Source organism: Emydura macquarii, unplaced genomic scaffold (genome assembly GCF_026122565.2).
Source record: "Emydura macquarii macquarii isolate MOO-44397 ecotype Brisbane River unplaced genomic scaffold, CSIRO-AGI_Emac_v2 contig_3530, whole genome shotgun sequence".
NCBI lineage: Eukaryota > Metazoa > Chordata > Testudines > Chelidae > Emydura > Emydura macquarii.
This window is the reverse complement of record NW_027133667.1, coordinates 1,529,549-1,556,065: the sequence shown is the minus strand read 5'-3', so window position 1 is coordinate 1,556,065 and position 26,517 is coordinate 1,529,549. Positions and strand designations below refer to the sequence as shown.

Here is a 26,517-nt window from a genome sequence, read left to right as displayed (position 1 = left end):
GGAAGGGGGAGAACTTCCAGCCCACAGTTTTGTGTCCACCAGATGATACATTTCCTTTGCTTTGTAGCGCATAATGACAGTATTCAGATTAGACAGCATCACATATAATGGTAACTAGACTTTCTAGCAGGCTAACACTATTATAAAATCCTCACATATGCTGATAGCTGTTTTCTTTCTCAAGACATGCCTTAAAATAAAATGATATTGAATATCATTTAAGACAGGAAGATAATATGAGACCAGCCTTCTTATGGCCCATAATTCATTGTCAGAGACCCTGGTGATGTAAACTTAGATTAAAATGCAAAAGAAAAAAAACCTCTTTCAAAAAGGTATTCAGAGGAATGTCATGTCTGTGAAGTTTCAATGAAAGTAAAGAACATTCAGATGCATAAAACTGTAATGGCTCAGATACTTCTATACCATATGGGCAGAGAGAAGCAGATGGACTAGGTCACAGCATGGGGAAGAGAGAGAGAGTCTGCATTGTTATCTGACCCACTGGGCCAACCCTAACAGACTGTCCCTAGTGATCAGGCTATTATTATCAGAAAGATCTGATAAGAATCTGATACTTGCATTTACTTGCCCCCAAGCAGTTCTCAGATGTGGCATCTGATCAAAATGACCTTTATTTTGAAAAACTGTTTATTTTGAAGCTGGAACATTTGAATCATAGAGGAGCAAATGACTATACTGAACTTGTCTTTTATTGATTTTAGAAATCAGTTATTCCTGCCTGATCACAAAGTTCACAAAACAGCTTGTCGAAATTCAACAACAAATAAAGAAAAACAGGATTTTGTTGGTGGTGGTGTTTTTTTTTTGCTGTTTACACTTCCACTGACAAACATTAGCCAGCAAACTAAATCGGTACAGTATAGTGCTTGGCAGAAAATGGCTATGATTTTTGTCAGGATGTAAATTGAAGATTGCTATGTTGCTGTATTAACACTAAATTAATTGCCTTGCATTAACAGCTACCAAAACCCCTCAACATATTAGATCAGACTGTACTGGCTTCTAGTAGCTTCAAAGTCAAATGGAAATAACTTGTATGGATATTATTTTGGGGGAGAGATTGCATGAAATTACTGCTTCTGAAAAATGCCGGAACAACAGTCCTAGGGGCAGAAGGCTAATATTTCATCGGGAGTGGATGCTAAGCACCTCACAGGAAGCACAGACCAGACACAGCAGAAGCAGTTACAGTGCCAGGTTTATTTATTGATAGGGCACTCATTACTGTAGTTTCTGAGCACCTCACAAATATTAATGGATTTATCCTACAACCCCCGAAAGGTATTATTATTCCTAGTTCTACAGATGGGGAACTGAGGCAGAGAGAGATCATGTGACTGGCACAAAATCCCACAAGAAATCTTTGGTAGATCCAGGAATAGTACCCAGATGGCCTGAGTCCCAGGGTCCAGGGGCTGTAACTACAAAACTATCTTTGCTTACAATGTCTAACTAATGTGCCTCAACCATGATACCGAGGGAATGACTATTACTCAGCGTTCAGTCCCCATGTCCTTTCAATTCTTGGTTTAAGATGACTCTACCAATTAGAGGGCCAGCTATGGTGGTGGACTTTATGAAATAGGGCTGTCCTCCAGGACTGGATTGACACTAACTCATTTTATACAGCCCATCCAATAGCTGTCAGATAGCCATGGCTTTTGATCAATAGTGAGGGTATCAGATTCAAATTGGTGATGGGGAAGTGAAAGACACCAGTTCCATCACCTGTCCTCCGAGATGCTGTCGAACATTGGGCAAAGAAACGTATGGAGCTAAATTGTGGCTCCACAGCCATGACTCATGGAAGAAGGGCAGAGATGCATTGCCCCAGCAAGAACTCACAGGGTATGTCTACACTGCAATTAAACACCCCATGGTCACCCCTTGTCAGCTGACTTGGGCTCGTAGGGCTATAAAGCTGCTGTCTAGATGTCCAGGCCCTGGTTGGAACCCAGGCTCTGGGACCTTCCTTCCTTACGGGGACCCAGAGACGGGGCTCCAACCTGAACCTGGACATTGACACTGAAATTGTATAGCCCCGCAGCCTGAGCCCCATGAGCCTCAGTCAGCTGACACGGGCCAGCCTGGGGTGTTTAACTGCAGTGTAGACAAACTCCCAGAGTCACTTGTGCCTAACTGAAGCACAATGCCTCCGGGAGCATCAGAGGAGGAGAGACCAAAACTAGCCCCTGTTACTGTCTGTCAAAGAGTGAAGTGTGTACTCCCTCTAGCCCGACAAGCTCTGCTGGCCAGTGCCGATGCAGACTGCCCATAGTATTTGTGCTTGCCCTTCCCCATTTGGAGAAGCCCGTGTTACTGTCAGCTCTATCCTGGAGCAGTCCTTATGATTGTGAGCATAAGCAAGCAGATCGCTGTGCAGGTGAGGAAGATGGGGTAAGGAATTTGGTACCCTCTCCCCGTTCAGGGCACAGGACCAGGCACTGGTCTAGCCTACGACTGAAACTTCACTTTCTACTTATTGCAAAATCTTGTCTGAGGTCTTTTTTGTACAAAATAAAATTTTAAAAATAGTTAATCTACATGTGTCCATCCAGCCAACTGGAATGCTTGCCCTGGCTTCCCCTGCTTCTGCCCCAGACTGAATACTCAAAGTTTTTGTCAGGAGTTATTTCATAGTCTTGACACTTGGACATACAACAGACAGAGATAGAGATGCCAATTTTACAATGAACAGTAGTGCTGATTTCTCATCCCAAATACAAGCTATTTTGTAAAGGAAGTTTCTGCTGACCAGACAGTGCCGTTTGACCTTACGCACAACCACAAAAAGCAGGGAAATCCTGAGCTTAGAATTTCCAAACCTTATTAACATTATCATTTATGTTCTCATTTCAACACTCTCACTCAAATGAAAACTTAGCAATTTAATGTTACTAAGAGACATTATTAGAACACTCTGAACCTAGGCAAATCGACTGATTCTAGAATCACTGGCTAGTCTTCCCGAGTTGCATTCTCCTCTTGATAAATATATACATTTAACTCATTTAACACTTGCATGGAGGGGAGGAGATTGTGGGGGAGTCTTTGCCCCAAAAGTGCTATGGAGATGCTCTGGGGATTCCCCTGAACCTCGATATGGAAGATGATTTTGGAGAAGGGCTGGGGGATGGGCAATGTGTGCATGTGTCTGTCCATGTGTGAATTGGGGGTGGTGGGCAGGAGAACCCGACAACCCTTACGGGTGAGAATTTTGGCCCTATAGCATTACATACAGTACACATTGGCCAGTACACGGCCTGTTTGTTGGGTCTGAGATATGGCCGAGTACAGATTAGGTGTACGCATAGAAAGGAGAATTGCCCTGTTACCTAACTTTTACTTTAACAGCAACACAGAGTTCCCTGAAACTAGACATTTCACACCAGAACATGTATGGAAAAAGAAAGGTCCTCTGTGTGTGCGCGCGCGCACGTGTGTGTTTGGTTTTTGGGTGGTTTCTCCAAGAGGCTTAAAAGTTCTGCTCATATATTCATATTCAGAGGTCTGAAAAAGTGGCACGAAATACAAAAAGGTTGGGCATCCAGCAACTCCCAGTGCAGTCAGTGGGAACTGCTAGGAACTTTTCAGCATTTATGAAAAATGAGCCACACATCTGGACAGCTATATATGGACATAGATGCCTAATTTTAGGGCCCCATTTTTTAAAATCTTGTCCAAGATTTACCTAAAGACATTCAATTGATCAATATTGTTCTCTTTCTTTTGCAAATATTGAATATATTTGTATAAGAAATTTCTTCTTCCCATGACAGTGTCTTCTGCCTGATTGCGCTATGCAATCAGAATCCCTTGTTTATGACACTACAGTCTCTGGAAAAGATTGTGATGTCCCAAATCCAACACGATGACTTCACTGAAAGAACATGTAGGAAAAGAAGATTGACCATGAAGATATAAACTCTTCCATAAAAAACAAATATCTTTAAGCACTGGTATGAGAGCAGGAACAAACAAGAAAAAAACAAAATTAATTTATCCTTCACGCGCTTTAAAGGCTAGGGGTGGGATCTGCAAAATTGCCTGAGTGACTTAGAAGAATACGTCCCGTTGACTTTCAGTGGGACTTATGCTTTTACGTCAATTAAGTGCTTTTGAAAAGCTTTCTCCAGTAACTAGACATGAACTCCAAGTAAAAGTCAAAAGTTAACTGTGTCACAATATTCGCATTGCTCTGCCATGTTTCGTCTGGGTTTGATGCCGCAGTACACTTTTTATTAAATGCCACACGAACAGCACCAGCTGATGCTTGCTGAAATGTATCAATTTCTGAATTAAGCTGTCCTATTGTTTTGGAGCAAAGTTATAGTTTAGAGATCAAATGGGACAGGGGCTAGCCCAATCTAATATAAACAACCTGTAACAGTGAAGGCATACCCTGCACTAGAGAGCCATCTAAGTCTTTAATTACTTCGGCTACTGATAGATCGGCTCTTGCCCCCTCAAATTCCTTTGTCACTGAGGAGTTAAAATTCATGAGCTTCTATGCTTCTGAATACTTACTCCAGTGCTGCTATTTTCTGTGCCAAACTAGCCATCACTGCGAAGAGTCGGAGGTCTGTCAAGCCATCTGTTACATAATAGTCCACAATCTCTAAGATCTGGGGAAACAGAGATGGAGAGAGCAAAGATGATGAAGGGTTTAAAAAGAACAGATTGCTGCCTTGCTTACCAAAAAAAAAAAGAAAAAAGATAATAAGCTCTGATCGAAGCAGAGACAAGCTTTATTAGCATAGCCGGCAAAACAAAGTAATTTCAGCAAGAAACCTGACAACAAGCCTGTATCACTGACAAACACTACATTGCATTGTAAGTCCATAGGACCCGCCCCTCCCAAAACGTTATGGATTTGATTCACATAGAGGCAAATATGTACACCAGATGGGTACATGTTTTAGAGAATTCACTCTAAAACAGTGCATAGAATACCACACAAAATCCTTCTACCTAATGATAAACACGCTGTGCCGCACAACTGGAAAATCACTGTAACTTCCTCTCCCTACCAACAAACTAAAAACAAAATGGTATGTACAGTGTATTCAACAAGTCAGCTTGGAGAGTATTTTTTAGGTATGTCTATGAGACCACATTCCCACCTTTTAAACAGTAGTAACTGTATCCTCAGCTAAATACTCTCAAAGCAAGTTATTCTTGTGTTCACTGTCTCTTAAGGCACAGCTGCAGTACATGCAATAATAATAATAGGTTTAGCTGTTCATTATTAATTTATATTATATTGAAATGGGCTTTCTTTGTCCTTTCTCTCCCCTCTGCTCATATTTGTCTTCCATTTGCTCCAATACTTTGCAGAACTCCCTCCACATATAACCACAAGCTGGCTGCCTGGACTGTGCTGACATCATGAAACACTGCAACATAACCACATGACAAAAAGTGTTACCAAACTGTACAGAATTCCCTAAAAAAGTCAGACTCTAAAAGGAGCCAACTTTGGCCCCGAAATTCTTTTAGCATGGAAGTGCAAGGAGAGTGGAAGTTGAAGCCCCTCCTACGTTTGCTCACACCATGATCAAAATAAAGTTTTAAAGAATAAACAAACCACACCGACTTCTCTGTCCCTCTTGGGGCCGTAAAGCTTTCACTAAGAACAACACTTCTATAATGCATGCACCTAACGAGAACCCACAGGTAAACTTTATAGAAGGCACCTTAAAACATTAAGAACTATTGTGCCTTCTCTAATTACAAGGCTCTTTTGACTGTTCCTCACTCTGAATGCATAATTTCTATCTAGAAACTTGTGGCTATGATCTAAAGATCTATCAAATGAAATTAGGGGAGGAGGTTTGGTGGTGTGGGGTGTTTTTCAATTGTCTGTGTATTTCAGGCACTATCCACAATACTTATTCCTGGGTCTTCCCTTTTTAGCCTTTCACAGAACAACAAACAATAAAGTGCTCTTTTAAAGTGCCCATCGTGCAAAACTCATCTTATACAAAATGTTGGCACAGTACATATTGTCCTGCTCAGGTACCTTGCTCTTATCTTCTGACTTAGCTTTGCAAAGCATGTTTAATGTTAACAGAGAACAAAATGCATGAACACTGAGGGAGGAAAAAAGGGGATGTTTACTGAAGGCACATGCACAAACAACAAAAATTGCTGGGCTAACTTTGCGGTTTAACTTTTCATAAAATAGAAACCACTGACAAAGCAAACATGGTATAATGGAAGTAATTAAAGTCTGTACTCATTTTTATTATTACTATAAAAGAAGGCCACTCATTAAATAATGCCCGAGTATATAGTGTAATGCAGCCTTTTTAGATTTATTTGTGGATCACACACAATAATGTTGACAGATGGAAAAGATGAGCTTTCTAGATTCAATAAAAGTAAACAATAAATGTAGGCATCACCGAACTGGATTGTCATCATGCAATATGAGTTGTATAATGATATTAGCATTGGCGTCTGCCATAGGGCCATTGCTTTGGAATACTACAATTAAGCCATTTGATACGTGTTTGATGTCTGAACAACTCACATCATTTGCCACCATGAACAAATTGCAACTGGACCCGGCTGGGGAGTTGCAAGTTTTAGCTAAAAATGTGTTCAGATCAATCCAAGACCACTGTAATTTATCTAAATGGCTTTCCTCTTTTTATCATAAGAAATTAGTCCCCTATTCTACTGTTAAAGTCTTATCTAACATTTCGTGTTGAGAATGTAAAGCAGGGAACCAAATACACTAGTACAAATAACACTTTATTTTCAGTTTCATGGCTTTCAGATTTCCTGTCTCCATAATCACTTCCTACTAATTTCCCTCTGTGTTTGTTTGAAGTGGTAGTCTTTTCAAAGAAAGTGTCCAAAGAAACAAAGTCTTTGTAAAGTTAGGATTAAATCATAGAGGATTTTATACTTTTCTTTATTTCTGTGTTTCCTGGTACCGGTTTTCTGTTAACCAAGTTTATGCTGTATGTCAAGTGAGATTGTATGTTTCAAACCGGATCATGATAGAAAGACTGCAAAAAGGCAAACAACGGAGGGCCTGATTTTCAATTGGTGTAAGCTGGCACAGCTAAGGACTGTTTGTTTTTTGAAGAAAAGCAAAACCGAATATTTTTATGTTGAACATCAACAGACTTTCATTTTGTACCATAATACTTACATAGCATACTAGGAACATGAACATTTAAGCAAAATTAAAGTAATAAGTTATTTAATATCCCTGCCTTTCAAAAAATTCAAAGTAACCAAGGGATGTGCATGAAGATTAATGTAAGTGTTTTGGTCCAAAATTCAAGTAAAGACCTACATTTTCAGCAGTGACTAGTGATTTTGGGTGACCAGCTAGAAATACCTTAGCTCAGCTCTTTATGCAAACCAGTCCCCTTTATATAGTCTCAAATTAGGCACCCAAATCATTAGTCACTGTTGAAAATGTAAGTCACCAATTAAAAAAAAAATGTATGCAAGGGCAAAATTTTGCCTCTGAGCAGCACCCCCCCTTTCATGCTTCCTATTGGCCCTGTCCACACCTGCATAGCCAAAATTATGTGAATCAATTTGAAAATGATTTTAAAAAAGAATTCAAACTTTCCTAGATGGCCTCCTGCCCATCATTGCTTACCTAGGTCTGGAGCCCACTACCATCTACTGCTACTCTTTTTCTGGCTCAGTTGGGCCTTGCAGGCCCTTCATCCCTACTACTTCTGTAGTACAAAACGAGACCACAAGGACTATTCTATCACCTCTCCTAACATGCTCATTCATTCTTGTGATATCCGGTTGGCCATTAGCATCCTAGGAAGCTGCTGCCTATGATTTGCAGGCAGTAACTAGGGTGGTGGGCTTCAATGACAACAACATACGTTTAAACCAAGGGTCGCACATAGCAACCATAGAACATTGAAAAAACTCCACACTTTCTGAGATAGGTGTGGCCTGTTGAGACCCCATCAAGTGAGTTAGGGAGGCTCTCATTTTTTGGCCCCAATGTCTCTCTACAGCTTCCCCATCTGTAAAGTGAGGATTGTACAGATTACCTACCTCGCCATGGATGTTGTGAGGCATAGCTTGCACTGAGATCCTTGGATGGGATGTATTAAAGATGCATAAAGTATTACATGGTGAATAGTGATGGTGTGAACATCTGACACATTTGCTCCCTACTCCCATATCATTCAAAGCATAAACAGTGAGACTGACTTGGATTTGATTACCCTATATACATAAAGTTCTTCGGCATCAGTTAGTGCATCTGACGGGACAATTTCTTTCAGAGCCATCAAAACTTGCAGGCAGTTCAAGTATCCATCTCTGTCAGTATCCACCTAGAAAAATGTCCATAATGTTAATGGTCAGCATGCTAACCAAGCTCCTTTATGGGTGTGTGTGTGTGATGTTTTCTAGAGCTTATTTGCATTTCCTTGCTACGGGAAGGTCCCTGAAAACTCCCACTCCCTTTTTCTCCAGCTTTAAAATTTTCCAGCTATAAGGTCCTGTGTCACGGCCATGGTTGAGGAGTAGGAGGGACACTTTTCAGATACCTCACAAGCTTCTTTACTTCCCCGCCAGCCATGCCTCACTCAATCACTTTTCAATCGGCAATATGACTTTTAGCGTGCAACTTTGAGAGTGCAAAAACGATGTGAACAGAAGTAGCCACTGAAAACAAATGATAGTCATTGTATTCTAGGACGTGGCAGTATGAAGAATGACCAGACACTCACATTTTCCACGTTTATTAATGGACAGGACTGCACTTCTAAGTTTCTTCAGAAGACAATGTGTTGTGCATATGTACCACAGAAATCTAGGCTGATCCACGCTGGTTTAGAACTTTCAGCAAATGGGAGGGTCACAGTGGTTTACAGGTGGGGGAAGGAAAAGAGACACAGACAAAGAGACAGATAAACCAGTTTGGTTAAGCAAAAACTGATCTGAGCTTCACTTTTCTATCCCAAACAAACCTTTTCTAAAACTGCAGAAACATTTATATAAGGGGCTCTGCCGTCTCATCGACAGCTCCATCTCTCTCAATCCTAACAGACTCCCTTCCAACCTGCAACCTCAAACAGGCCCCTTGTGCTGCCTTCCAGATCTTCCTCTCTTTAATTCCTCCTTTCACTCTCTACAACTGGAATAGGCTTCCCTTGCCCTTATCAGTTGCGCACCCCGCCTTCATAGGACCATTGAAGATCCTTGCTGTATCTGCAATGTCTGACAGTGGACCTACTGGATTGCCAGAATGCTGTTGCAGTCAAATGCAGGGCATGCTGGGAATTCTCCTATTGATTACACTCCAAAGTGCACTATGCATGACTTAGGAACCCCAAAAGGGTCCTTCATACCTCATTGCAAATCCTCAGTGCTTACCTGCCTAATTATACAAACCTCAAATCTCCGAGTGCTCACAGGCATTGCATTGCTCTTCAACACACATGCCAGCTAGCCAGGTTTCAAAAGCACTTACGTCACTTAGGGAGCCAAAGTCCCATTGAAAGTCAATTGAAGTTAATGGGACATAGACATACTTAAAGTTAAGTATGTCTGTCTATCTATATTCGGGTTTTATACTGTCCTTCTCTGTAGTAGCTGAATGTTTTCCCCATAAAATCAACAGCAACAGTGAAGATTATAGGGCCTTCAAGAACTCTGGCACTTCTTACCTGTGGGGGTCAACGCTCTACTTGTGGTAGGTTTTTATTGTTGTTCTGTTTTTTAAGAGTTTATTAATTTCTTTTGGCAGGGGGACTGGTAAGGTAGAAGGGAGTGCCAAGTGTTGTGAGTGTCATTCTTCTGACAAAGAAGACTGCATGCTTAAGTATTTGCAGGATCCAGGTCTTAATGTCAGGAGAGCTTGCTGGCCTTTTCTGCCACAGAACTAGTGTCTAGAAGTCTCTGAAATCATTTGATGAGGAAATCTGGCAAAACACTTCATTGTTGTTGGGTTGTTTTTTTTGTTTTTTTTGGGGGGGGGTGGAGGGGGAGGGAGGGGAAAGAAAGTGAAAACCTCAAAACAAGAAATATCTTGGTATTTCACCCTTGTGTAATTATCCAAACCTTGATTTCCCCCCCAGAAAGTTCCCTGCTGTGCAAATTTTTACCCACAGTTCAATTAGTACCATAATGTAGCAAAGTTCCAGAGGGGTATCCGTGTTAGTCTGTATACAGCAAAAACAACGAGAGTTCTGTGGCACTTTAAAGACTAACACATTTAATTTTTGTAGGCATAAGCTTTCGTGAGACTCAGCTCACTTCATCAGATACAGAGGTAGAATGATACAATAAATAGGAAACCTAGATATACAAGTGCATAGAGAACAATGGAGGAGGTGGATATGTAGCAAACACACTAGAGAGGGAATGAAGTAATAGCAATCTAACATGGAAAGAAGGGACATCCTGAAATTTGAGTACGCTACTTCAATCAACTTCATATCTCAAGTCACTGATTTGTAAGGGTGGCAGCTTAGTAAACACCTTAAAATATGCCTTTGGTCTAGTCAGAGGCTTAAGAGAAGAGGACTCCTCAGAAACATGGGACCTGAGAGATCCATGAACCAAGAGAAAGTGCTCCCCAATTCTATAATGAACAAGGACACTGGCAAGCTATGGGATGCACTCAAGCTGTGAAGAGATGCAAACATTTAGTTTGTTTCCTGATATTTGGCATCTTAGCCCATGATGCCAGACAAAAAAAGTCTCAAATGTCTAATTTGACATGGCCTAACATGACAAGGACTGAAAGAAAACCTTGCCCCCCAATTGAGCTGTCACTGTCTGCACCACAGAAAGTGACTGTTCACTTGAAAGCACTTTGCAACCAAATGCAAACTGAACAGTCTTGAAAAGTGGAATTTTCTTTTGTGCTTCAATTCCAAGAAGAGTGAAAGGAGGCAAGAAGAGAGGCAGAAGGGAGGGAGCTGACCATTTTGCACTATCAGTACTCCCTGCTGTCTGCTCCACAGACCGTCTTTGGCAGACAGCCCCAGAGGCAGCAGATTGTTGGCCTTCCCAGCTGGATGAGGAGTATTGTGACTGCAATGACAGATATGCACAGGGGAAACGTTTGGAGGGAGCTGAAGGACAGTGATGGAGTCTCAAAAATGGAGTTTTACTAAGCCGTGGGTCAGCATCTTAAGTTCGAGTTTATCTTAAAGAGTTTGGTAACTTAGCAACTACGATTTATGTACACACACACACACACACACAGAGAAGAACTAGCATCAACATACTGCAGTGCAGCTGTGTCAATGCACTGGATGTGAACGGCGTTCAGTCTGAACGGTGGTTTTATGCATTCCACAGACTAGAACATGACTATCCATTTCAGTTAACACACACTGCTAATTCTCACACTAGAGAATTGAGAATGCCATGACATTTTCAAGGACTTTCCAAATTCAGTCTGGGGGTGAAATTTCTCCAGTACAGTTTTAGTTGCAAAAACAAAAAACAATTTGTACACAAACATAGAGAGCATTTTCCGAAGTTTCCCCAATGTGAAATATTTCAGTTTTTGAGTAGAAATCATTTTTAATAGGGAAAATCATGGTTTTCCACCTTCAAACACCTGCCTTTCTTTCTGTAGAGAACAGTTTATAACTTGAGATATTAGACAATATTCAAGCTATATACGAAAGTAAAAAATATATGATTTGACACAGTACAAATTAGTGATTTGACACATTTTATCTTTTTAGGACATAGCTGTACCATTGACATTTATGTCCATTTAACTCCTCTTCCACCTATAGTTTATACTTTAGCTTCAATACTGGAACTCTATAAGCAGAGAAGCTGTCACATTACATTCACCTGGTTCATTGTTTTTAGCACCTGCCTGCATAGCAGCTACCTTTTTCTGTAAAAAAAAATATTTACTTCAATGTTTCCTACCAATGAATTGCATAAACTGTTATCAAAAATAAGCATGGCATCATAATGAATAGCATGCCATAACTACCCAAATAATACTGCATGTTCAGATCTTTACAACACAGAACACGTACACATCAACGACTACTGTTAATGAATTCACCTTTTAGTAAGCGTTATATGTGCCATTATAATGACAAGAGTGACACAGTAAAACATAGCAAGGGGTTAGGAGGTGCATGGCTCTTGTGCTGGCCTCTCTGCCTCGGGGTGAGTTTCGTCCTAAATGAGGCAGGGCTTTAAAAGCCCCTGCTTTTTTCATTGAGCAGTACAGTGGCACAGAAAATGAAGCAGAAAAGTCCTACCTCCCTGAATGCAATCTTTTTAAGGTGCACAGTGAATGAGATAGGATTCAGTTAGGGCCCTACTTACTCACTGTGCTCCAAAGTGGTCACTGAAAGAGGTAGGGCTCCACAGGCAAAAGGGAACACTTTGGTCAAAAGAAAGGCAGAAATTTTGAAAACTATGCACATGAGCTGAAAGCTGCCCCCAAATAATTTTTTAAACTTGTGCAAACAGTCCCTATATAGCAGGCTGACATGGGTCTCACCGGTGCTGGCAATGCTACAGGGGTCTGTTTTCTGAACTCCCCCAGCCTCCCACAGAGTGAGAGAGAGTGTGTGTGTTTACAGTGTAGCCAACTCACACTGCAGGAGCACTCACTAGAGGATCTAGCTGAGACCCAGGCTCTATTGTGCTAGGTGCTGTACAAAAACATAGTAAGAGACACTCTTTACCCCCAAAGAACTCGCAATCAAGTGTAAAGCACAGTGGTGAGTTGGTGGATTTGGAATTGGAGCCAAACAAGCATCCCTTATTGGGGAACAATTTTTAATCACTGATTGAGCTAGTCTGGAGTCAAACTGGTGGCCTACAGATGAAAGGCTCTGTAGCACACTCAGAGTGCCCTGAGTTAGTCCCACATTAAGTGCTAACATGGCATCTTTAAGAATGAGGCTTGCTTGCTGGAAAAATAAGTTTATTAAGTCAAATTCTGATGTTTTTGGAGCAGGATCTTCCAATTTCTGCACACAGGCAAAGTCTTCTTCACATTGCTTAGTCTCTCAAGCGCACTACAATAAAGCGTCCCCCCCTGTTCTTAAAGGGACAGCTCTCATTAACCAAAATACAAACCCTAAAAATACAACAAACAAATATGAAGAAGGCATTCAAATTCATTTCTAAGTACAAAGTTTTGCAACGTAAAATCATTCTGACAACTGCAATTATTCCGGAGGTGTTACCCGACTTTTTATACTTGGATATTTTTGCCCCCAAAAGGGTAAATGAAAGGGAGAGAAAGAGGGAAGAGGAGGGAGAAAAGGAAAGGGATGGAGAGAAAAGCAGGAAGGGGGAGCCCTGGTGCCACACCTCCTCACAGACTGGCAGGACTGGAAGAAGCTGGGGGAAGAAGGGCGCCCTTGAGTCCCTTCCCCCACCCCTACTGGTACCGCCAGAGGCAGATGAGGGAAAAATCTAGTGAAAAGTAGATCCTCCAGGCAACAGGCACATACTGCGTGCAGTAGAAGCAAGGGCATGGCGATGCATACACACTAGTTGGGGCAAACCTGACGGCATTTTTTTTTATTATACTTGTTTAGTTCACATACCCTCTTGTAACTTGCCCTTTAACGACACTGTTTATTTCTTTGCTTCCTCTTTCATTTGGGTCATGCATGCTTTTGTGACTCTATCATGGTAGCCTTCATGCTGAGTTTAAGGATTTAAATTTCTCCATTTGTCTTTTTCATAAGTTTCCTCCTTGTTTTAAATCCCCTTTTCTAATGCGTAGTGCCACTGTGCTCAATTCTGGTATCATCCCCCTAGTCCCCTCTGCGAGCATTGAACATAATTACGTTTTGGACACTATTCTTTAGTGGCTCATTTATACTTAATATACATCTCGTGCTGTTCCCATACATGGTGAGCTAGAGAATTTCTGTGTCCGTATTTTTGAAATCCCCATTCCAATATGCCTTCAATCAAATTCTGCAATAGACTGAGCACAACCTTGTATTTTGAAGTTCTTTTGGCAAAAAGATGAGTAAAATTACTCATCATCTTTATTTGGTCATGCATTTGAACTACAGATTATTTCTGTCAAGGTTTTTTCTTATAGTGGGGTGGAATGGTACAGAGAAGGACCTGTTTTTGCTATCTGTAGTGGGGGATTTAATTTAAGGTGATGTGTTGCCTGCTGAAAATATATATTAAATACCCAGATTCAACGATGGTACGTATTTAAAACAGTAAAATAAATACAGGATGTTGGTCCATTTATTTTGAAGACTGATTTCACAGACCTGGCACATTCAGGATTCACTGCTTGCCCGTATTTTGTGTGTCACTGATTTGGCTAGGATGTAAACACAGAGCTTCACAGTTATTGAACAACTGTCCCAGACTCAGCCAAGGATTGGAACACAAAGCGGGACTGAACAAACCAGCAGGCAGACTACAAAGGAAAAGTAATTGTTCTGCTTAGCAGCAGTACTGTTTCTGCTATGCTTAGCATCAGAATAAGTTAATTTAGGAGCACAATCTTCTTAAAGGAAATGTTGCTCAGCACAGCATCCTAAGAGTTCATGTGGTGAGATGCCCTTTTCACTAAGTACAAATTGGGAATACTACTTGAAATTTATTTTTATGCTATTAAAATCTGTATTTCCAAGTCTCTTGCTGACATCTTCTGAAAACTGACATGTCTGACTGTTATAATTGGTTCAATCACATCCTGACTTAATATTAACTTAACAAGCAGAGGAAGAATTTTACAGCTTAAAGATGAAATTTCCCTTGAAGTAACAAACCCTTTTTCTTCCAGTGCCCTTGGTTAAAGGTACTGCTTTCAATTGCCCCTTCACACAGGTAAAAATATATTACTGTTAATAAAAGTATTGCTTAAAAACAAAGGGCTACACCTACATCTACACCTTTTGCCAACCTACATCTCAGCTGGTATAGGTTGGCAAAGCTCTGTTGAAATCAACAGAGTTACACAGATACACAGTGGCTGAACCGCTGGCCAAAAATTTACAAATGGCATATTGAAATATGATAGCAACTCCGCAGGAAGACTTTCCGAACTCACCGGGCCTCAGCTCTGTTGAGGCCACTTTGAATCACAGCAGCAGTGCAAAGCGGCCTTAAAGTTGGATTAACTGGCCATGGGAGGATCACCTCAGTGTAGGGGGCTCCTCCGTGACACAGAACGCACATAATGCTTGATATGTCCACAACTCTCCCTACAGCCGATGCAGGGGGCAAGAGTGGGAGAAAAAGGGTGTGGCCAAGTTTTTCCTACTTCTCAACAATCCTCAGATGCCTTAACAGGTCTTTGGGATAATTGGTAGCTCAAATAAATTAGATCAACCTTTAGGCTGCTCTAACTTATGCCAGAGGACCAGTCTGGTTCATAGCTGGTCTAGGACCAAGGTACCACAAAGGTGGCTTAAAGACACCTTTGCTTGCAATGCTGATTTACACTGTGCACTTCTCATCTGTATGGGCCTTAGCTTTTCTCTCCATGGTGAGTAGTTCCAGAGCTGGATGAAACAGTATTTTGACATCACATATTTTTTTGTGAACAAATGCTTGCAAAGTTTTACACACACACGCGCACACACACACACACACACACACACACACACACACACACACACACACACACACAAAATGAACAGCCCGCACAGTGCTTGCTCTCTCACCTGCACACAGAGCAGCAATCTGGGTGAGCTTCTCAGGAGAATATTGGGGGTGGGGAGTCTGTATGCCTCTAAAGATGCCTGTATAGTTGCAGAGGGCTAGTTACAATCTTGCCCTCAGTCCTTATTCACTGAAGCAGTGGGCTGAGTAAAAGTTGAATAAAGACCTCAGAATTCGGCCATAGAGGATTTGAGGGGAGAGAGGGTATTGTGCAGTACAGTGAAGGCAACCCGTCAGCACTGTCAGTTCCAGAGGAGACTGAAATGCTTATGGATTTGAAAGGGACAGTATTACAACAGGGAGAGTAATGCTGAGTAACTTACGTTAAACACCGAAAGCAAGAACAAAGGGCCAGACTCAACCACGCTTACTCAAGCTGTGCAGTGCCTTAACTCCACCAGTAGTCTCATTTTCTTCAATGAGTTTACTCACAGAAAAAGATACTATTCAGCATGAAAATGGGAGTAAAAAATCAGGCCCTAAATGAATGATTATCTAGCATAGTAGTCTCTCTACCCCTATCTACCTAGATCTCCTAAAAATATTAGGGCAAAACCTTGTGGGGAACATCAAAGGATTTTCACCCTTAGTGAGTAAAGTAAAAGTAATATCGCAGGCTGCAACACTTGGATTCTGCTTCTATTACACTCTCTTATTTCATAAAAAGGTAGCTACCTGATCTTGACCTGAAGTCTGTAAGGGAAGACAGCTAAAAAACTAAAGCAGGCAATAAAACAAATGTGATATTTTAAAGAATGTATTTAATTGCTTTGTTTATATAGATACTTTGAATTTACAACAGTTCATTAAGCATTCAGCAGATGCCAAAGTGACAGGGGCGTGAGTAAGAGAATAGAAAGAAATATGAGGTTAAAGACACATCTCAGATAATATTAATGTCATTGACGTAGGTGACGATAATAAAGGTGTATATGCCTACATTCAAACTATGTATCATCAGACAGTGGTGAAAAGCACAATGAAGTTATACGATTTAAAAATGAAAATATCAAACGGGAGACAAAACACAATCGTTTTATTTTCATCCTAGCTCTCTGAGTAGAGCGGTAAAAGGGCTATCATGCACTGTCATATCAAATACAGTTGGAATAACCATAAGAGCCATTATTCTCCAATCACAAATGAATTCAAATGGGGAGAGCCATGCAAAATAAAAAAGGAGTTGTTAAAGCATAAAACTACTGTCTGTCTCCTGATAGCTGGACTCAGAAGCCTGGTTAAATACTGACTTTCTTTCACAGTCAATCAGATAATAAGACCCCTTTAGAAGCACAGAATAGTTAAATTCATCACCATAATTTAATTGTAGAAGGTTATTAAAGAGCACTTCGACTCCCCTCCTGCTTCGGCGCTGCTTTTGTGTATTAAACTCAGACTAATCAAATTGCAGATTCCAAGAGTACTGTATTAGTCATCCCCATCCCTTTTAATTTGTTTAATGGCCTCCCTTCTTTGTGTGTGTGTGTGTGTGTGTGTGTGTGTGCGCGTGTGCGTGTGCTCATTCTCACTGGCTGTGCAGCACTAAGGCTCATGACATGTAAATAAAGAACGGACAGGGGAACAGTTCGCTGAAGAGAATAAAGCGTGCCTCCATTCTAAAGTTACATTTGATGTCAGAGTAATTCATGGGACGTGTACTGCAAGCAATGGGTGCTTATTATTTCTGCTTAACTGTCTACCGACACAAGAGGAGAGGGGAGAGGGGAATTAAAAAAAAAAAGAAAGAAAGAAAGAAAATAAAAGAAGTCTGAATTTACACTTACCGCTTCAAAAGCCCTTTTGTACTGAGCCAACTTCTCCTGGCTGAAGATGCAGTATTTTGCCAAAAAGTCGACTGCAAAAGAGGACAAAAAAAAAAAAAAAAAGATAAAATAGGACTATAAAACATCTCTCCATCACACCCTTTTTTTTAAAGCATTTTTTTAAAAAATTAACACTATGGACACTATTTTTTAAAGGCACAATAATGCTGACCCATTATAAAACCATAGAACCATCTTCCTGGTGAAAATTTCAATTTCAGATGTACTTTTTTATTTTTGGGGAAAAGTCTTTTCACCTGGTCCAGGCACAAAGTCAGAGTCAGCTCTGAATAGGAGATGTTTAACATGTACAACACATAGGAGCTTCATCCTGGGGAAGCTGCAGTCTGGGAGCATGTCGAGGTTTTGTTGTTTGTTGTTAACTGTTCCTGAAAGACTATTTTCAAACTTCAGATCTATAAAGTAGAGTCCACCATTTTTCTCAAAATCTAACAGATACGAACACTTCTTTTTTTGTTTTATTTTATTGTCGAGGGAAAAAATAGAAATAGGACAAAGATATCAACAGTCCCTCTTCTATGCCTAGGACAGAAATGGATATAACTCTTGCTATTGTCCACCTGGCTGAAATCAGGAGGAAATATTACACTATGACCAAACCACTCTTCACTTGGGATTTTTCCTCAACTTGATTTTGTTGCTGCCTGTGCCCTGGCCTATCATTTCTGGAAGGAGAGGAGGGGGAGGTATTGGATTATATGAAGGTGGCCTCATTTCCTCACACTAAAAAGATGCAGGAGACACTGCTCAAAGCAGGACAAGGGAAATCTTCTGTTATGCTGCAAGTGCAGATCTGAGGTCTGAAGTGGTGGAACCAGTGTGTCCCATATAGGGTAAGAATAAGCAGTCAGACTCCTCAAAACAGTTATTCCTTCCTTAAGTCTCTAGATTGTTTCCATAACTATATACTATTTTTGTTCTTCAAATAAAGCAGTTAGATACTATTTTTAGAGCAAGAAAAATGCAGGGAAACAGAGCTGGGTCTCAGCTCCTGTTATTTCTTTTTCATTTAGACTAAGAACAAACAAGGAGAGATATTTAGCTTGTGAAAGAGGCCAGGGAACCCAAGAAGAACATTTGAAATGTGAACCATTTTTTTAAAAACCAGAGAGGAAGAGGAGCAGCTAAGTGGTCCACTGGCTGTTAAAGAAACAAATCTGAAACCTAGCAATCTACTACTGTTTTAAGAAAAGAATACATTCATCTTCAGAATGAGTGTAAAAAAAGGTTACTGTCTGCATATAAATCTCATTGTTCATCTGGGTCTGTATGCCATATGGAACCATGGGAAAAATAAGAGCAACTCAATGTCATAGTACTTCATCCTCCACACACCAGATGAACCAAATCTCCATGGGAGAGGAAAAAGTCTCATGGATTTCAACAACAAAACAGATTTCTGTGAAAATAAAGAAATAATCATAATTTGACAGTTGGTGTGAGATTCGTTGTTGTGGCATGATGTATATCTGCATTCCAAACAAAACTACGTTACCTAAAGAGACAATGAGAAAACTATAATGTTTTGACACTTAGTGTTTGCTTGTCATATCAATCCTGTGAGCAGCTGCTTTGCACCTAAGAAAGATTCCAGTCAGAGAGAATCAACTTTACTAGTGATATATTCAGCTTCCAAAAAAGAAGCGCATCACCCCCCAAAATCAGCATTTCTCCAAGATCTAACTACCTATACTTTCAGGGATTTTCAAACATGCTCAGCATTGGCCTAGCTCTGTCCATAAAGTCAATCTGAGGGCTTTCCAACCTCCCTCTGACCCCTAAATAGAATTTGTATGATTATCTGTATTGGCGCCATCTGGTGATTCCCAAAAATATAACACCACCCTTTTCATACAAGAAATATATCAAGTTTACTGTTCGAGCCTTGAAATTTCTCTCACTAAGTATTTCAGAACATTGCTATTTAACTGCAAGCCACATTATTCAAATATTAATGTCATAAAAATGTTTAAAATTAGCTTCTCAGGTGTAGTATATCACTGACTGAAGCACGTTTTAAGAGAACTTATTTAACTAGATTCAAAGATTTTAAGAGTGGAAGGGACCATCAATTCACATAGTCTGAACTGCTGCACAGCACAGGATATAGAATTTAATAAAGTTAGTCCTATATTGAGCCCAATAGGAGTTGTGTTTGGCTAAAGCATATTTTCTAGAAAGGCATCCCAGCTTCATCTGAAAGCTTCAAGAGATGAAGAATCCACCCCTACCTTTGGTAGATTTTTCCACTGGTTAATCACCCCGCATTGTTAAAAATGTGTGCCTTATTTATAATTGGAATTTTTCTGGCTTCAGCTTCCAGTCTTTGGTTCTTGTTATGCCTTACTTTGCTAGATTAAAAAGCCTTTAGAACCCAGCATTTTCTCCATGGGGTACTTATATCGTTTATAAGGTAATCAAGTCACCTCTCAATTTTTTCTGATAAACTAAATAGATTGAGCTTTAAGTCTCTCACCATAAGGCATTTTCTTCAGCCCAAGCATAATTTTTGTGGCTCTTTTCTGCAACCTCTTACATTTTTCTACACCCTTTTAAAAATTTGGACACCAGAACCGGACATAATATTCCAATAGTCCACAAATGCTCTTTATCTCTTCCAATCACTACTATCCAATGAACTATGACCCTACATCCTTTTCAGAGTCACTGCTTTCCGGGATACATCACCCCATTGTGTAGATGGAGCCTGCATTCTGTGTTCCTAGATGTATGACCTTGCTTTTGGCTGTATAAAATACATTTAATTCAGTCCTGTGCAGAACCAAGTCAATCACCTTATAAAAGTCTAAATATTCCCTCCAAATATTCCATTTACTCAGTTACCTTTATTAACAAAATGTGTGATCTCATCAAAAAATGAAATCAGGTTTGTTCAACATGTCTCTATAAAACCATGTTAATAGGCATTCATTTTATTCACATCCGTTAATTCTGTATTGATTGAATTCCACAATAGCTTTTGCATTATTTTTCACAGTTCTGATGTCAGCCTAACCAGCCTCTAATTACCCAAGTCATCCTGCTTGCCCTTTTTGAATAGTGGCAGGAAGTTAGCTGTTCTTCCATTCTTCTGGAATTTTCCTAATATTCCAAAATGTATTTAAAATTAATATTAGTATACCAGAGAGCTCCTCAGCCAACTCTTTTATGACTCTTATATGCAATTTATCCAGGCCTGATGGTTTAAAAATGTTTATCCCCAAGAAAGGTTATCTAACAACCATCTTTGTTACGAATGGATTGGAAAGTAGTTTGTCATCCTCATATGATATGAGGACACCATCCTGTTTCTTTCCAAATAGGGAACAGAAATATTTATGGAATACATCTGCCTTTTCTGCATCCATTTTAACAATTTTACCATCTCCATCTAGTAATGGGTTATACCATTGGTCAGATTTCTTTGTTCCTGATACATTTAAAAACTGCTTCATATTGTCTTTAGCACTATCAGTCATGGATTTTTCCCTCCTATCTTTAACTTCTAATTTACAATGACTGCTATCTATTTCCCATTTTTCCAAATGATATATATAATTTCTTTTATTTTCCTACTGAACCAAGCTTTTACCCAAGCTAACTCCAAAAAACAATTTATAAAATAAACAATTCTGATTTGGCTGCTGTCTGTCTATCTTAGGTACTTATATGGCCCTATTTCTATAGTAATTAGGTGCCTCACTATCTTTCATGTATTTACTCTTACTTTATCCTTGTGAGGGTAGGAAAGTACTACCACTTTATAGATGGAGACAGGAATTAATCCACGATTAATGGCTAATTTTTCCTGATCTGTGTTGAACCTCCCTAGTCTGGGTCTCCTTTGGTAGATCTGTTGATGCACTGAACGTAACTCAGGATCCTTAGCCGGTTCTTGCCAGATATCCTTTCTAGACCAGGCTGAGTCTATTCTCACTACTTGCACCCAGCTGAGAGCATCCACAACCACATTTTGTTTTCCCGATTTCTGGTGAACTGTGAATGTGTATTCAGACAGCATGCGAATCCCTGGTTTGTGACGCCTCACTCTTTGGCCGAAGCATCAGGAGACTCCATCTACTGTGAATCTATCTTTGCAGGCATCCTTCTGGGGTGCGGAGACGGATTCACAAACTGTTTGAATATGCAAACTTACTGTGAGGCTGCAACCGCTTTTGGAGCTGGGGATGCAATTCCCAGCTCGAGCAGATGTTTTGGCCTTAGCTCTCACGAAGCTAGCACACTGAAAACAGAGGCACGACTGTGGTAGCACGGCAGCATTGACTCATCACCCCAAGTACAAACCCACCCGGGTGCTGTGGTATGGACTTGGAATAGCTAGCCCATGTCGACCAGGCTACCACATGGAATAGCTCACCATCGACCATGCTACCACAGCTACACTGCTATTTCTTGTGCACTAGCTCAATGAGCGCTAGTGCAGGTGTGTCGATTCAGACTGGGGATCATACCCCCGGCTCCAACCGTAGACATAGCTTTACTAAGCTAGTATAATGGCACTGCCTGCTCTGCACTTTTTTTTTCCTTAAATAAATCTGCAGAAGCCTACAAACCGCTGTACCTCCTCCTCCAGTTTGTAGGAATCTTCCAGTCCTTTATAACGTTCAGTTTCTGGGGTTGAGGCTCCAAGACACTCTCACTGACCATACATCCTAGCAAGGTGATGCAACCCCTCGCAAACTGACATTTGTTTCCTGCAAGTTTAAGCCCTGGTTCCTCACAAAGCTTTGGAATTCTTTCTGCTCCTACCAGCTGTTCCTCCCATATTATGTGGAAACAAATGAAGTCATCTAAGTAGGCGAGGGTGTCTTCAGTTCTCAAAACTTGTGTTCGATCACGTGCCATCCTCTGAAATGTCCCTGGTGAATTCATGAATCCGAAAGGCATTGCACTACATTGAAACAACCCACAGGGTGTCACAACGGCTGTTTTTCCACAGTCCTCAGGCACTACTTTCATCTGATGGTAGTCAGATACCAAATCAGAACTTCTAAAAGACGTTGCTCCTGACATTTTATCCAGAGCTTCTGCTATGTGGGAAAGTGGGTAGCTATCTTGAACTCTGTGACTTTAGTCTCCTGTAATCAACACATATCCTCAAGTTTCCTCTGGTCTTTTTCACAATTACAACTGGAGAGGCCTGAGATGATTTAGGGTGCTCAGTCAGGCCATCCTCCAGCATGCTGAAACACCAAAGGAATCTGATGAGGGGGGTGGTAAGGGGCTGTCTCAGAGGAATGCATTCTGGCTTAAGTACAGTCCGATGTGGTACCTGATCATATCTCCCAAGCTCTTCATTATTCTTGGAGAACACACCAGCATATTATAAAAGCAGCTTGTTCTAACTGCTTCTTTCCATTGCCTTCTGTGGCTGTTTCTGTCAAGTCAACCCCTAGCTCTTTCCCTGATGAGGCTTCTTCACAGCTCTTGATCACTGTTCCTGTGAAAGGCTTTGAGACACCTGCTATGTTGGACACTGTCCCCCGGGTCTGATTTTTCACTTGCTGCACTTCTTGGTCAGTTAAATTAATTGAATTAATTGATCATACTTAAAAACTCCTCCTTTGGTCCAGATTGAAACAGAGTTCTGCCAAACAACAATCCTAACTGGATATTCATAGCTTCAAACACTCCTACAGGTTCACAGCAGCAGTCCTTTATCCTTAGGGATATTATTGCCCTTGGCAATGACCTGGCTGCATCACAACTTTATTCTGAGCCATCACAGGGAGTAGTTCCTCTCTGCTAACCAGTAGACATAGTAGAGTCCCCAAGAGTTGCTCCTCCCTCCCCACAGGGTCCATACTTCCACTTACTCACATCCAGCAGGGGTATCTGAGTATTGTCCAGGGATAAGTGTGTTCTACTAGTACCTCAGGAGCTTTTGGCATGACCTCAGATGAAATCCATCCAGTGCAACATTAGAAACGCTGTTCACAACAACAAAAGTCCATCTAGAATGTAAAAATCAGGTTCAGTGGGAGCTGGATTTCTTCTATTATCTGCAGCAGCTGATGATTAGTTGCCAATTTAACTCCGGCAGAACAATTCTTCTTCCCTTCCAGCACCAGGGCTGTGCTCTATGGGTCAGACTTACTTCAGAACCTGAGTCCAACATTGCGGTTTTCCAGTGGTTGATGTCTCCAGACATATAGTGACAGGTACCTGGGCAGCTCTCCACATGGGCTTTTCTAACAATTGCTGATGGTGGCCGTACTGCATCAGCAACTTCTAGTTTCCCTGGTGTGGCTTCCCTCTGCTTGGGAAAGTCTGTTTTTAATGGCCTTTGCCTCTGCATCAGCTGCATATACCATCTAGTCTGGGAGCCACTCAGGAAACAGTCTCTCTTCAGACCCATAGGATTCCTGTGAACAGCTTTCATCTGGGCCTTCAATTTTTTAGCCATTTCACTAGCAATAATTTCCTGAAGTGCTGATATAAAGGACTTACCCTGAGGCTGGGAATTAATAGCTGATATTTTTAAGAAAACCTGAATTTCTGCTTTCACATTTGCAGTACATAGGTACAGTGCTGCTTTCTCATCAGCCCACTCATTCACAGATAGCACCAGCTCAAAGACTGTCAAGTACCCACAGTTTATAGTCTCATCCATGTGGTCAGTAAAGTTCTTCTTAGGCAAAAGTGCTTTGGTCATCTTGAAGAAGCTGCCACCAGTTCTAATACTTGTTCATAGAATCACAGTGATTTATTGGAACCCTGCAAGTACCAGCTGCAGCACACACAGGCAGGACTGAACTGCCTCTAACCCCCCTAAATAAAACACAATATACAAGATAAAGATACAGCACTATCTATTAATGGAGGTGCTGTTTACACCAAACATTATACTTCCTAAGGTCTGCAGGAAGTGAGCCCAGTAGGAGGTGTACAGGAGTGACGAAACACCTGGGCTAGTAGGGAGTTTAAGGGGCAATAGAACAGGGAGGCATTTTTCCTTTCTTCCCCAGAGTAAATGAAACCAATAAAGCTTATTTTATTTGTCTCCCACTTTCCATTCTCGAATGAGGATCTTGCAAAACTGGGTTAAAAGAATTTCCCAATTATGGCCACTACTGTTTTTCAAAGGATCTTAATTATAGGTGGCACAGGCAGCACTGCTCACAGGCATTGGTCTACATCGTCCCCCAGCCAAGATGCCCACATGCATAGCCGAGTTTGCCAGGTGAACCACACCTCTGGCACCAGGGCCAGATTGGTTCCCAGCTGCTTGGCTGCCGATGAGCAGGGAGAGTCCCCAGATTCCGGCAGCGAGGCAAATCCTGGCATGGTGGTGCAGGCAGAGTCTGGAGTTCAGGCAGGGCCTAGTGAGCCCTGCTGCAGTGGCAGTGAGTCTGTCCCTCCCCCTGCCTGGGAGCCGAGCTGAGGCCAGTACCAGCGAGGGAGGCAGGGAGCAAGAAAAAAGGAGAAGAGGAGTGGGGAGGGGCTCTAGAGGAGGAAGCAGCACTCCCAACTCCCCTGCCCTTTCCCCTGCCCCTCACCACAGACCCCCGGATAACCCCCTGCTGCAGCCTCCAACCTACCCATTACACAGTTCCTACCCCCTCCCCTCAACCCTCTTCCCACAACCCCGAAATAGCCCCCAACCCCTCACCCAGTCGCCAGCCCCTGCTTCAACCCATCCCCAAATAAACACACTTCAACCCCCAAATAATCTCACTGCCCCCAACTTACAAACAAAGCCAAATCCCACAAAACCTTCTCCTGCCCTAGGCCTCCTCCCATCCCACCTCCCACCACGGCAACTTCCACTTCCTCAAATAAACCCAACCCCTGCTGCCCAGCCCCATACAACATCATCCTGCCCAAACCCGCAGAGATTTGTTAAAGTTTGTCAGCTAAATTCTAACATTCCAGCTGTACCGAGCATATGGAGCTGAGCATGCAGGGGCTGAGACAGACTTTATCTGCAATTGCTCCTCCTGGTAGCTAAGGGCCACTGTGGTGCTGGGCAGTGGAGCTGAGAGCTGAGAGCAGAGAAACTGTCTCAACTTGTGCTCCTCCTGCTGACTCCCAATATCTTTGAAACCCAGTAGCTACATCTGTTATTCATCTCCCTCTAGAAGTTGGATCACACAGGGGATGACAAACTACTATTGCTATCATTTAGTCTGTTAGCTCAAATGGCAGAGGACTGTGCAATAAATATAAAGGTTCTAACACCACTGATGAACCATGTGGGAGTCAATATGGCTCCACATGATGAAACTTCTGTTTTTTCAATTTGCTTTTTTAAAAACCTAGTAAATAAAAGTAAAAGTAAATAAAAGCACATAAAAATAACTACATTACAGGAACATGAAGGACTCAAGGTTGAGTTCCGAGCACTCAAAAATTAGGAAATCCATAACAAAGTCATTAAGAAAATATAATATGTGATCACGTAATTAAAGACAGCTCTTCTTTATTGTGCTTTAACTACTGGACCATGCTCTCCTCTGGGAGATCTGTGTCAGAGTTCTGAAGGACATTAAAATACTCCCACACTGTCAACAGTGCTAATGGAATAATTGGCATCTGTGGTATGGTACTTTTCCTTTCAGGAAGGAGGGATTAGAATCTCCAGCCAATTAAGTGATGAGGCTGACCGAACAATCCTCGATGTTTATGAGACAGATAGAAAGGAAAATACAACAGAAGAGACAATCAGGGACTCAGGTAAATACTAATCCTGGTAGACCATTAATAGGCAACTAAAGAGCAGACATGCACATTTTAGCTTTGCTGGAGGAGAAACTACCTTGTGCCTGCATCTGGGCATTCAAAAAGAGGGTTGGGGAACGCAGATGCTAAGGTTCACATCAATAATTTTGAAGCAACAATACACAACAGTGGCATGCCTATATTTGCTTGTGCAATTAACATCACTGCTCTCAAGAACCAGGCATCTTACATGTGCAAATCACTCTTTAACATAGCTGATTAGGTGCCTATCTGAATGTGTAAATCCCCGATTTCCATGTGT

At 41.3% G+C, this 26,517-nt stretch overlaps 1 protein-coding gene across 1 annotated transcript in view; it reads right to left on the bottom strand.

Moving 5' to 3' along the window:
* The window catches only part of LOC137145394 (serine-rich adhesin for platelets-like), a 141,031-nt gene that overhangs the window by 27,337 nt on the left and 87,177 nt on the right, over positions 1–26,517 (bottom strand). The window contains exons 10-12 of the mRNA XM_067536111.1: positions 17,454–17,524; positions 8,244–8,354; positions 4,552–4,649 (exon numbers count right to left, since the gene is read on the bottom strand). Of these exons, the coding sequence (XP_067392212.1) occupies positions 4,552–4,649; positions 8,244–8,354; positions 17,454–17,524 (280 nt within the window). The remainder of the gene's footprint in view (positions 1–4,551; positions 4,650–8,243; positions 8,355–17,453; positions 17,525–26,517) is intronic.